The sequence below is a fragment of the Ovis aries genome, chromosome 11 (assembly GCF_016772045.2).
Source record: "Ovis aries strain OAR_USU_Benz2616 breed Rambouillet chromosome 11, ARS-UI_Ramb_v3.0, whole genome shotgun sequence".
In the NCBI taxonomy this organism is placed as follows: domain Eukaryota; kingdom Metazoa; phylum Chordata; class Mammalia; order Artiodactyla; family Bovidae; genus Ovis; species Ovis aries.
The window spans coordinates 2,317,186-2,330,158 of NC_056064.1; the positions used below are offsets into that span (position 1 = coordinate 2,317,186).

Sequence of the window (12,973 nt, forward strand, 5' to 3'; positions counted from 1 at the left end):
TGAGAAAAGTTAAGCTCAGGTGGAATCAGATATCATCACGGGGAAGGCAATGGCACCCCGCTCCAGTACTCTTGCTTGGAAAATCCCATGGATGAAGGAGCCTGGTACACCACACTCCATGGAGTCGCGAAGAGTTCGACATGACTGAGCGACTTCACTTTCAACTTCACTCTCATGCACTGGAGAAGCAAATGGCAACCCAGTCCAGAGTTCTTGCCTGGAGAATCCCAGGGATGGGGGAGTCTGGTGGGCTGCCGTCTATGGGGTCTCACAGAGTTGGACACAACTGAAGCGACTAAGCAGCAGTAGAAGCAGCAGTAGGTGTCATCATGGCAACACAGAATTTTAAGAGAAATCTCTTTAATTTTGTTCAGAGAAGGGAAAAAAAAAAAATCTGATCCTTGCAGTTTGTTTCCTCCCACCTCTTAAAAGAGAAAAAATTGTCTAATGCTTCCAGCCTATTTCCTCCATTTGGAGACCCTTGGCCTTCCTGTCTGTTACCCTCACAATACTCTCATGCACTGACACAATATTCTTTCACAATTTACTTTCCCATGTTACCAACCAAGGTCTCATTTAGTATAATCCTATCATTTCTATCTCTGAAATACAAAAGTACTTATCTGCCTCATAATTTCTAGGGGGAAAAATTCCTCAGAGGATTTTGTTTGGGGGTTATGCACATATTCATTAACACTAAAGACTAGTCGCATTACCACTTTTTAACCACTGTGTGAGTGTCTATCGCTCAGCCATGTCTGTCTCTTTGCAACCCCATGGACAGTAGACCACCAGTCTCTGTCCATGGCATTTCCCAGGCAAGAATATTGGAGTGGGTTGCCATTTCCATCTCCAGGAGATCTCCCTGACCCAGGAGTTGAACCTGGGTCATCTACATTGCAGGCAGTCTTTATCATCTGAGCCACCAAGGAAGCCTTTTTATCACTGGTCAATAGAATTTATATATATATATATATATATATATATATATATAATAAAAATTAGGAAGCAACTAATAAATGAAACTTAAGAGGCTTTTAAACCCATTTTAGTTTTGTAAAATACGTATGCATATGTGTGCATATATATGTATATATTTATATATTTTCATACATTCATTTGAATATATATATATTCATTTTCCCCTAAAGATTTTTGTTTTAATTTCCCTAAAGGTTTTAAATCTCCTAAAAATTGAGTAGGTAACTTCTAGCTACTTTTCTGATCAGATAAAAAATCAGAGATTTAAATCATCAAGTATGGTTGCTGCTCAGTTGCTCAGTCATGTCTAACTCTTTGCAACTTCATGGACTGCAGCATGCCAGGCTTCCCTGTCCTTCACTGTCTCCCAGAGTTTGCTCAAACGCATGTCCACTGAGTCAGTGTTGCCATCTAAACATATTATCCTCTGTCGTCCCCTTCTCCTCCTGCCCTCAATCTTTCCCAGCCTCAAGGTCTTCTCCAATGCATCAACTCTTTGCATTAGGTGGCCAAAGTATTGGAGCTTCAGCTTCAGCATCAGTCCTTCCAATGAATATTCAGGGTTGATTTTCTTTAGGATTGACTGCTTTGATCTCCTTGCTGTCCAAGAGACTCGCAAGGATCTTCTCCAGCACCAGTTTCAAAGCATCAATTCTTTGGCTCTCAGCCTTCTTTACGGTCCAACTCTCACATCCATACATACATAACTACTGAAAAAAACATAGTTTTGACTAGATGGGCATTTGTCAGTGAAGTGATCTCTCTGCTTTTTAATGCATTCTATGTTTGGCATAGCTTTTCTTTTAATGAGTAACTGTCTTTTAATTTCATGACTGCAGTCATTGCCCATGGTGATTTTGGAGCTGAACAAATAAAGTTTGATACTTTTTTCATTTTCTCCCCATCTATTTTGATGAGGTGATGGTACTGAATACCTGTTCCTCAACCAGGGATCACACTCCGGTCCCCTGCATTGGGAGCACTGAGTCTTATCCACTGGACCACCAGGGGAGTTCCTTCTACACATGTGGCTTAAGCTAAACTGAGATTTAAATACAGCTGACCAGTCCATATCAAAGTCAGATCATTTTAAAGAGAATATCTATCTTCCACTTAATGATAAATCTAAGTCAAATTTGGGCCAAAAATATTGTATGAAAATTTAGCAAAAATCTCAGAAATTAATCTCCTCCCGACCTCCCACATATTGAAAAGATGGTCCCATTTGAACCACAAGAAAAAGGATGCAAGTCACAGCCAAAAGTAGAGTTCTGGATAAAAACTTTTTCTTTGCCACAAAAAGAAGCACAGAAAATTCTTTTCCATTAATTATAGAACATAGCACTGCTTCAGAACACTAATTAGTTTGTGATATCTCTCTAGGGCAGGGATTCACAACTATATATAACCAACATCTCCTTTCTAGTGCAAATATTTAGAGAAATTATGTTTTATTTTCTTGAATAAATGCCACCTTTTCAAATCAATATAACTTAATTGTATGTAACATAACAAATCAGTAAAAAGTGCAATTTATAATTCATTGATACATATTTAAATATGTAAATACTCAGGTATTTAGATTCAATAATGAAATCATTTTATTAGATTTTACTGGATTGCATAATAAAATATTCTGAATCTTAAACTGTGAATGTAAAAGTTTGGATTCCTCTTTAACACAGACTTAGGTTCTAAATTCAGATAATTATACTAGATATTTCACATGCATAAATGTCTATTGAAACATTTACAATGCATATAGTATACAAGACAGTTACTCATTATTATGTTTGTTCTTTGCATTGTAGAATATCTAACATTTTTGGCACCTGCTCACTTCTGCAAATTTATTTCCTAACATTGTAGCAATAAAAACGTCTCCACCGAAATCCAAGACAATGTACCTTCCCCTCCGAGAAATACTGCCTTTACCGTTTGAGTGTACAGGAACATCTGGGGGGATATCCTTGTTATCACAGTAGGAAAAGACAGCCAGGATTCTTTACTACTAGTGAATGTCAACTGGAGTGGATGGAGGAAAAGAACAAGAGATACATAAACTCTTGAGAGACAATAAGAAAGACTTTCAGAACATTGAAGCAAAAGATTGATAGGAGCTTCAGGTTGCACCGAGTAGTGATTCTAATTTTATTCAAACACATAGGATGGTAAGGATACTCTCCTATACATTTATATAGAAAATCATTATCTATATGTTGTCTACCTGGAAGAAGGATTTGTGCATTCATGCTAACACATATAATTTCAAAGGCATAAATGGATAGACATATAATTTAATCTTATTCAATCAATATCTATAGAGAACTTATTTTACATCAATTATCAGGTTATATCAGTTCAGTTCAGTTGCTCAGTCATGTCCGACTCTTTGTGACCCCATGGACTGCAGTATGCCACACCTCCCTGTCCATAACCAGCTCCCAGGGTTTACTCAAACTCAAGTCCATTGAGTCGGTGATGCCATCCAGCCATCTCACCCTTTGTCGTCCCCTTCTCCTCCCGCCTTCAATCTTTCCCAGCATCAAGGTATTTTCCAACAAGTCATTTCTTCACATCAGTTGGCCGATGTATTCGAGTTTCAGCTTCAACATCAGTCCTTCCAAACAATACTCAGGACAGATTTCCTTTAGGGTGGACTGTTTGGATCTCCTTGCAGTCCAAGAGACTCTCAAGAGTCTTCTCCAACACCATAGTTCAAAAGCATCAATTATTCGGCACTCAGCTTTCTTTATAGTCCAACTCTCACACCCATACATGACTACTGGGAAAATCAAAGCCTTGACTATACAGACCATTGTTGGCAAAGTAATGCCTCTGCTTTTCAATACGCTGTCTAGGTTGGTCATAACTTTCCTTCCAAGGAGTAAGCGATTTTAAATTTCAGGGCTGCATGAAATGTCATAGCTGCATTAATCTCACCATCTCCAGTGATGTGGGAGCCCCACAGAATAAAATCTGTCACTGTTTCCACTGTTCCGCCAATTATTTGCCACGAAGTGATGAGACCAGATACCATGATCTTAGTTTTCTGAATGTTGAGCTTTAAGCCAACTTTTCACTTTTCTCTTTCACTTTCACCAAGAGCCTCTTTTTCAGTTCTTCTTCACTTTCTGCCATAAGGGTGATGTTATCTGCATGTCTGAGGTTACTGATATTTCTCCCAGCAATCTTCATCTAACCCAGCTTTTCTCATAATGTACTCTGCATACAAGTTAATAAGCAGGGTGACAATATACAGCTTTGGCCTACTCTTTTCCTCATTTGGAACCAGTCTGTTGCTCCAAATCCAGTTCCAACTTTTTCTTCCTGATGTGCATACAAATTTCTCAAGAGTCAGGTCATATGCCCTGGTATCCCCATCTGTTTAAGAATTTTTGGTGATGCACAAAGTCAAAGGCTTTGCCATAGTCAATAAAGCAGAAATAGATGTTTTTCTGGAACTCTCTTGCTTTTGGGATAATCCAATGGTTGTTGGCAATTTGATCTCTGGTTCGTCTACCTCTTCTAAAACCAACTTGAACATCTGGAATTTCACGGTTCATGTAATGCTGAAGCCTGACTTGGAGAAGTTTGAGCATTACTTTACTAGCATGTGAGATGAGTGCAACTGTACGGTAGTTTGAGCACTCTTTGGCATTTTTTGGCATTTCCTTTCTTTTGGATTGGAATGAAAATTTACCTTTTCCAGTCCTGTGGCCCCTGCTGAGTTTCCAAATTTGCTGGCATATTGAGTGCAGCACTTTCACAACATCATCTTTTAGGATTTGAAATAGCTCAACTGGATATATAAATTCATTTATATAGCTCAGGGTATATATAAATGAAACCAAAACCTTGTCTTAGGGAGGATGGAATTTTCTTCTATCCTAATTTTGCTGGTCTAATTATTAAATTGGCATGAGACAGACTAACAGAAAAAAAATTAAAGAATAGCTTAATAACATGTATACATGTGCCAGCTACAAATTGGCAGTTGCCATTGACCCTTGCCAACTATCCACACAAGGATTAAATCATGTGCTTTTGCAGCTGCTGATTTTCAACAGCCCCTGAAAGGAGCAGAGGATTGGAGAGCAGAAATGAACCACTCTGTCCTCTGCCTTGTACTGGGCAAGAGTGAACTCTTTAGTCTCCAATAACTTTTCTAAATATTTCATAAAATTGACTTTCGAAGTTTGCTAACATTGTGTTCCCCTCTTCCTTTCACAGTTTCTGTGCCTGAACTATACCAGTTGGTTTTCTCAGTGCTTGTCCTAAAGTTTTCCTCCCCTCTTTTCTAGTCCTCAGCCAGAATTTCTCTTTTTACATCACTCTATATATCAATGTATCCCTGGAAAATGAAATGGCAAACCACTCCAGTATTCTTGCCTGGAAAAATTCCACAGACAGAGGAATCTGGAGGGCTATAGTCCATGGGGTTGAAAAGAGTTGGCCACAACTGAGCTACTGAGCACATATATCGATGTATAACAGTTTGACTATAATTTCAATAGTATATTGTATACTTGACATTTGCTTAAAGTTAGATCTCAAGTCTTATCACAGCAAAAATTTTAAAAAGAAAATGGTAACTATTTAAGATCATTGAGTTACATGGTTTGATTATGATGAATATTTCACAATGTGTATATATATGTATATATCAAATAACTAAATTGAACATGTTAAATATGTACAATTTTAATTATCAAGTATACCTCAATAAATCTGGGAAAACAATAAAATTTGACAAAATTAAGACCAATATATTTTGAGAATTCCTTCAACTGTTCTTTTAAGAAAAGGCTTGATTAGAAAATAAATTAATTAATTAATGACATCACATACAAAAAAAAAAGAAGAAAAGTCTTGACACATGGATTTTCTATGAACAAAATAATTTCTTTGTGTTCAATATAGGTTTGCTGCTGCTGCTAAGTCTCTTCAGTCATGTCCAACTCTGTGCGACCCCATAGATGGCAGCCCACCAGGCTCCCCCATCCCTGGAATTCTCCAGGCAAGAACACTGGAGTGGGCTGCCATTTCCTTCTCCAACCAATATTGGTTTATTGCATATATAAAGAAAATATCCTTTACTATCGCCTAAAAATGTAAATTTAGTGGTGCTGCATAAAAAGAAAAAAAAATAATTCAATTGTTCCTTATCACTTTCATATGGCCTAGATGGAAGTGGTGAAGGAGCTATCCTGATTATACCTGCCTCTAGGCACGGTGAATACTGGCCTAGAAAACCACTTTTCACTAAAACACATTTGGCGGGGTGGCGGGGCGGGGGAGGAGATGATATTGCAAGCTGCTTATTTACCTTTTGTGTTTCCTACACATGCAGATCCATTGTTAAACCAATTAAATTACTCTCTTTCTCTTTCATTTATGCAATGAGCTGTAGGGTAAAGTTTATCTGAAGCTGATGATGAAAAAAAATATATATGGATTTTAAGGAATTCTCCCACCTGATACATTATAATAAAACATTTGAAAGTTGGTTTTAATAGTCACTGGAGTTGAATTTCACCTCTACTTATTGAATTATTTCTATTTCAATGATCTTTATGATTTCCATACCAGGAATATAGATGCCATATGCAAAATAATTTATTAATGAGAGTTTCTTTCTTTCTTTTCTTTATTTTATTTATTTATTTTTTTCATGAAATGGGATTGTTTGAAAATACTCTTTTAGGAGGCTTTTAAAACCACCTTGGGTCTGTCTCCTTCGAACGTTCGGACAGCTGAGACACGGCTGAGGAGCTCGGGAAATTGGTGATGGAGGGGAGGCCACGGAGGAGGTCGCGGGGCGGCGCACGCCCGGTGCCCGGGCGGGTCCCCGAGTCCCGACCCTCCGCGTCCCGGCCCTCCGCGTCCCGGCCCTCCGCGACAGCGCCCGCGGAGTCCTGGGGAGCGAAGCTCTGGCTCTTCCCCAGCGCCGCCGGGCTCCGCAGCGCGCTGTCCAAGAGGCCCGAGGCGACACGCCAGATGTGCTGCACGCGCCGGCGCCTGGCGGTGCTGGAGCGCGGCGGGGCGGGCGTCGAGGTCCACCAGCTGCCGGCGGGGAGCGACGGCGCCAGGAAGCCGAAGTGCATTAAGTTAGGGAAAAAAATGAAGATACATTCCATGGACCAAGGAGAAGAGCACATGCTGGTTCTATCCTCAGATGGTAAACCATTTGAGTACAAGTATTGCATAGAACATGAAAGGTTTCAGTGCATTTTACAAGAAAAAAATATAATTCAGATCACATGTGGAGATTATCATTCTCTTGCACTCTCAAAAGGTGGTGAGCTTTTTGCTTGGGGACAGAACTTAGATGGCCAGCTTGGAGTTGGAAGAATATTTGCCTCAACTTCCACACCGGAGATTGTGGAGAACCTCTCAGGAGTCCCCTTGGTTCAGATTTCTGCAGGAGAAGCCCACAGCATGGCCTTATCCATGTCCGGAAATGTTTACTCCTGGGGAAGAAATGATTGTGGACAGCTGGGCCTGGGCCACACCTACAATAAAGATTCTCCTTCCTGTATTGAAGCACTGGATGATCAGAAAGTTGAATTTCTTGCTTGTGGTGGCTCTCACACTGCCCTGCTCACAAAGAGTGGACTGGTATTTACTTTTGGTGATGGAAAGTATGGGCAACTCGGTCACAATTCAACACAGAATGAGTTAAGACCCTGTTTGGTAGCTGGGCTTGTTGGAAATAGAGTGACCCAGATAGCATGTGGAAGGCAGCACACACTTGCCTATGTTTCTGATATGGGAAAGGTCTTTTCTTTTGGTTCTGGAAAAGAAGGACAACTGGGAAACGGTGGGACATGTAATCAGCTGATGCCACGTCCCATGAAATTGCCGTCAAGTGAAGAACTCAAATCTGAAAGCAGCACATCAGTAAAGGAGTTAATAATGGTTGCTGGAGGGAATCAAAGCATTTTGATGTGGATGGAAAAAGAGAATTCCTATGTGAATCTGAGGAGGAAAATTCCTACCTTGAATGAAGGCACTGTAAAGAGATGGATTGCTGATGTGGGGACTAAACAGTGGCAAAATACAAAAAGGGAAATAAGAGAGATATTCTCATCTCCTGCGTGTCTGACTGGAAGTTTTTTAAGGGAAAGAATAGATGGAGAAATGATATCTATTCATTTGGACTTGAATGCAGCAAGGAATACCTTTAAGGAGTTAACCCAGAAGGACTGGATTACTAACACGATAACCTCATGTCTCAGGGATAATCTGCTCAAAAATCTTCCATTTAATTCTCCACACCAAGAAGCTTTGGAAGTTTTCTTCCTTCTCCCAGAATGTCCTGTGATGCATGATAGTAACAACTGGGAGAGCCTGGTGGTTCCATTTGCAGAAGCTGTTAATAAAATGAATAACCAGATGTCAAGAGTTCTGGAGGAATATTGGGCATCTCTGAAAGAATCTCCTTTCATCAATCTGGTCCAGATGTTTAAAAGAGCCATCGTTGCTCAGCTGCATTATTGGACTGAAAGTTCTGAGAATAACAATCACATTAAAGCTCTCCTAGAAGTGTTGAAAAAGCTGTATAGGGTAAACCAGACTAAATGTCAACTGCCTGAAAATATCTTTGAAATAAATGAACTCACACAGTGGCTTGATTTTTATGTAGATGCATATAGAAGGTCCTCCTGGAAAGTGGACTCAGACATTTCAGTAGACATCGAGTATCCTGTCATATTCAGTCGTTTTCCATTTATCTTTAATATTCTGTCGAAAATAAAACTACTGTATGCAGACTCACTTTTAAAAGTACAGGAGAAGAAATTTCAAGCTTGTATGAGGTTGGCTGGCATTGTGGACCAAGAAGGGTCTGCATTATCTTTACTGCCCACCTTTAATCTGATAGTCAGAAGGAGTCACTTGATTGAGGATGTTTTTAATCAGCTAAATCAGTTTGAAAATGAAGATCTGAGGAGGGAGTTAATGGTTTCATTTAGTGGAGAAATTGGATATGATTTTGGAGGAGTCAGGGCAGAGTTTTTCTATTGTCTCTTTCAAGAAATGATCCGGCCAGAATATGGAATGTTCACGTATCCTGAAGAGGCTTCCTACATGTGGTTTCCTGTCAGGCCTAAATTTGAAAAGAAGAGTTATTTCTTCTTTGGACTTCTATGTGGACTTTCTCTATTCAATTGTAATGTTGCCGACATCCCTTTTCCGCTGGCTCTGTTTAAGAAACTTTTGGACCAAACGCCATCACTAGAAGACTTGAAAGAACTCAGTCCTGTTTTGGGAGAGAGTTTGCAGACACTTCTGGATGATGACGGCGATGACTTAGAAGAAGTATTTCACATCCATTTTAATGTGCATTGGGACAAAAATGATGTAGACTTAATTCCTGACGGAAGTCACATAATTGTTGACCAGACTAACAAGAGAGACTATGTTTCTAAGTATGTCAATTACATCTTCAACATCTCTGTAAAGGCAGTTTATGAGGAGTTTCAAAGAGGATTTTACAAAGTGTGTGACAAGGAGATTATTGAATTTTTCCATCCCGAACAACTTAAGGATGTGATTATCGGAAATACAGATTACGACTGGGAAACATTTGAAAAGAACGCACATTATGAACATGGATACGACAGTTCACATCCCACCATAGTGATGTTTTGGAAAGCTTTACACAAATTGACCTTGGAGGAAAAGAAAAAATTCCTTGTGTTTCTTACAGGAACTGACAGAATTCAAGTAAAAGGTGTAAAGAACATGAAAATAACATTTTGCTGTCCTGAGACTTTGAATGAGAAAGATCCCATAAGAGCACAGACATGTTTTAGTGTCCTCTACCTCCCTAAATATTCTACAATGGAAAGAGTAGAAGAAGCACTCCAAGTGGCCATCAATAACAGCAGAGGATTTGGCTGACCTACCTCACACTCTTTACCCCTTTTGGGAAATATTTTCAAAAATAAAATTAACTTAAAACTTAAAAAAAAAAAAAAAAAAAAACCACCTTGGAAACATTCAGTGTAATTCCATCTATTTGTTAGTTGCTAAGTCATGCCTGACTCCTTGTGACTCTATGGACCATGGTATTCTCCATGGACTCTCTGTCCATGGTATTCTCCAGACAAAAATACTGGAGTGGGTTTCCATGTCCTTCTCCAGGAATCGAACTTGGATCACTTACATCTACCTGTATTGGCGAGTGGGTTCTTTACCACTAACACCACCTGGGAAACCTCTGAATACTTCCTAACACTGTACAACTAAATGAACAAATAAATAAACTCAAAATTGATTAAAAACTTAAATATTAGGCCAAGAACTATAAAGTTCTTAGAGGAAAATATAGGCAGTATATTTATTGACATAGATCTCAGCACGATTCTCTCTGACTCACCTCCTAGATTAATGGAAATAAAAACACAAACAAGCAAATGGGACCTAACAAAACTTGAAAGTTTTCCACAACAAGGAAAGCATATGCAAAAGGAAAGCACAGTCTTCAGAATGGAATAAAATAATAGCAAATAAAACAACTTACAAAGGGTTAATTTCCAAATGTACAAGCAGCTCATGTAACTCAATACCAGAAAAACATAAAAATCAATCAAAACATGGGCATATCAAAGAGACAATATACATGGCCAATAAACACATGAAAAGATGTCTCAATATTACTCACTATTAGACAAACACAAAATAACAGTGAGATGCCACCTCGTACCAGTTAGAATGGCCATCATCTAAAAATCTATAAACAATAAAAGCTAGAGAGGATGTGGAGAAAAGGGAACCCTCTAACACTGTTGGTGGAAATGTAAACTGATGTAGCCATTGTGGAAAATAGTATGAAGATACCTTTAGAAACTGAGAATAAATCTACCACCTGATTCAGCAATTCCACTACTGGGCATGTACCCTGAGAAAACTACAATTCTAAAAGACACATGTACCCCAATGTGCACTGTAGCAATGTTTACAATAACCAGGACATGGAAGCAATCTAAATGTCCACTGAAAGAAGAATGGATAAAAATGTTTGGGTACATTTATACAATGAAATATTACTCAGACACAGAAAGGAACAAATATGAATCAGTTATAGTGAGGTGGATGAATCTAGAATCTCTTATACAGAGTGAAGTAAATCAATGTTACATAAATTAAATCAATGAAGTAGGCTTCAGAGACAAGAAAACACCAGGCCTCTGATTTTGCTTCTAACCTACATGGACAATGCGCTGACTATGTGCCTGAGAATGCATGCATTGTTACTAGTAAGCCATGGACACTATAGATAAGAGTGGGTGGATCTTGAAACTGATGAGCCCCCTGGAGGGCATCTGGCCAATATCTGGTACTTAACAACATTTCAAGACTTTCAGTACAAAACAAGATTGTAAAAAAATATTAGCCTAAAATCAGAGCTGCAATATAATTGCAAACTGATGATGATAACAGTTTCTGGCCCAGAAATATAAGTGGGAACCCCCCAAAACTGACATCTGCAATCTCACTAATGAAGTGGACACACTGCCCAGGACTTTTTCCCAAAAGGAACTCCAGATTGCTGCCACAAGGGACTTCCCAGAGTTGTCTGTGTCCGGATATCAGTCAGTGATGTAAGTGCTGTTACTCTCCTTTATGATTTTTGTTTCTCTTTTAATGATTGTATATTGAAAGTAAGTTAAATAATTTTTATTACACATTGAATTTATTTATTTGGGTGTAATGAGTGGTTTATTTTGTTAAAGAATCTTTCAAACCTAAAACAAAAGTTTAAACTTTCAACAAAACAGACAGAAAGAGAAAAACAAGTATTGTATATTAATGCATATATATAAGATCAAATTGCTACCATCCACTGGATCATGGAAAAAGCAAGATAGTTCCAGAAAAACATCTATTTCTGCTTTGTCGACTATGCCAAAGCCTTTGACTGCATGGTTCACAATAAACTATGGAAAAATTCTGAAAGAGATGGGAATCCCAGGCCACCTGACTTGCCTCTTGAGAAACCTATATGCAGATCAGGAAGCAATGCTTAGAACTGGACATGGAACAACAGACTGGTTCCAAATAGGAAAAGGATTATGTCAAGGCAGTATATTGTCACCCTGCTTATTTAACTTATATGCAGAGTACATCATGAGAAACACTGGGCTGGAAGAAACATGAGCTGGAATTAAGATTGCTGAAAGATATATCAATAACCTCAGATATGCAGATGACACCACTCTTATGGCAGAAAGTGAAGAGTAACCAACAAGCCTCTTGATGAAAGTGAAAGAGGAGAGTGACAAAGTTGGCTTAAAGCTCAACATTCTGAAAACTAAGATACTGGCAACTCTTCCCATCATATCATAGGAAATAGATGGGGAAACAGTGAAAACAGTGTCAGACTTTATTTTGGGGGTCTCCAAAATCACTGCAAGTGGTGATTGCAGCCATGAAATTCAAAGATGCTTACTCCATGGGAGGAAAGTTTTGACCAACCTAGATAGCATATTCAAAAGCAGAGATATTACTTTGCCAACAAAGGTCAGTCTAGTCAAGGCTATGGTTTTTCCTGTGGTCATGTATGGATGTGAAAGTTGGACTCTGAAGAAAGCTGAGCGCTGAAGAATTGATGCTTTTGACCTGTGGTGTTGGAGAAGACTCTTGAGAGTCCCTTGGACCGTAAGGAGATCCAATCAGTCCATTCTAAAGGAGATAAGCCCTGAGATTTCTTTGGAAGGAATGATGCTAAAGCTGAAACTCCAATACTTTGGCCAACTCATGTGAAGAGTTGAGTCATTGGAAAAGCCCCTGATGCTGGGCGGGATTGGGGGCAGGAGGAGAAGGGGACGACAGAGAATGAGATGGCTGGATGGCATCACCGACTCGATGGATATGAGTTTGAGTGAACTCCGGGGGTTGGTGATGGACACTGAGGCCTGGCGTGCTGCAATTCATGGCATCTCAAAGAGTTGGACACGACTGAGCAACTGAACTGAACTGAACT

The 12,973-nt window shown here is 39.2% G+C and overlaps 1 protein-coding gene across 1 annotated transcript; it reads left to right on the plus strand.

Moving 5' to 3' along the window:
* The first annotated feature begins 6,699 nt into the window (after positions 1-6,699).
* LOC114112500 (E3 ISG15--protein ligase HERC5-like) lies at positions 6,700-9,972 on the plus strand. The gene has a single exon (XM_042255229.2). The coding sequence runs from the start codon at positions 6,772-6,774 to the stop codon at positions 9,886-9,888; it is 3,117 nt and encodes a 1,038-aa protein (XP_042111163.1). The 5' UTR covers positions 6,700-6,771; the 3' UTR covers positions 9,889-9,972.
* Positions 9,973-12,973: the final 3,001 nt, after the last annotated feature.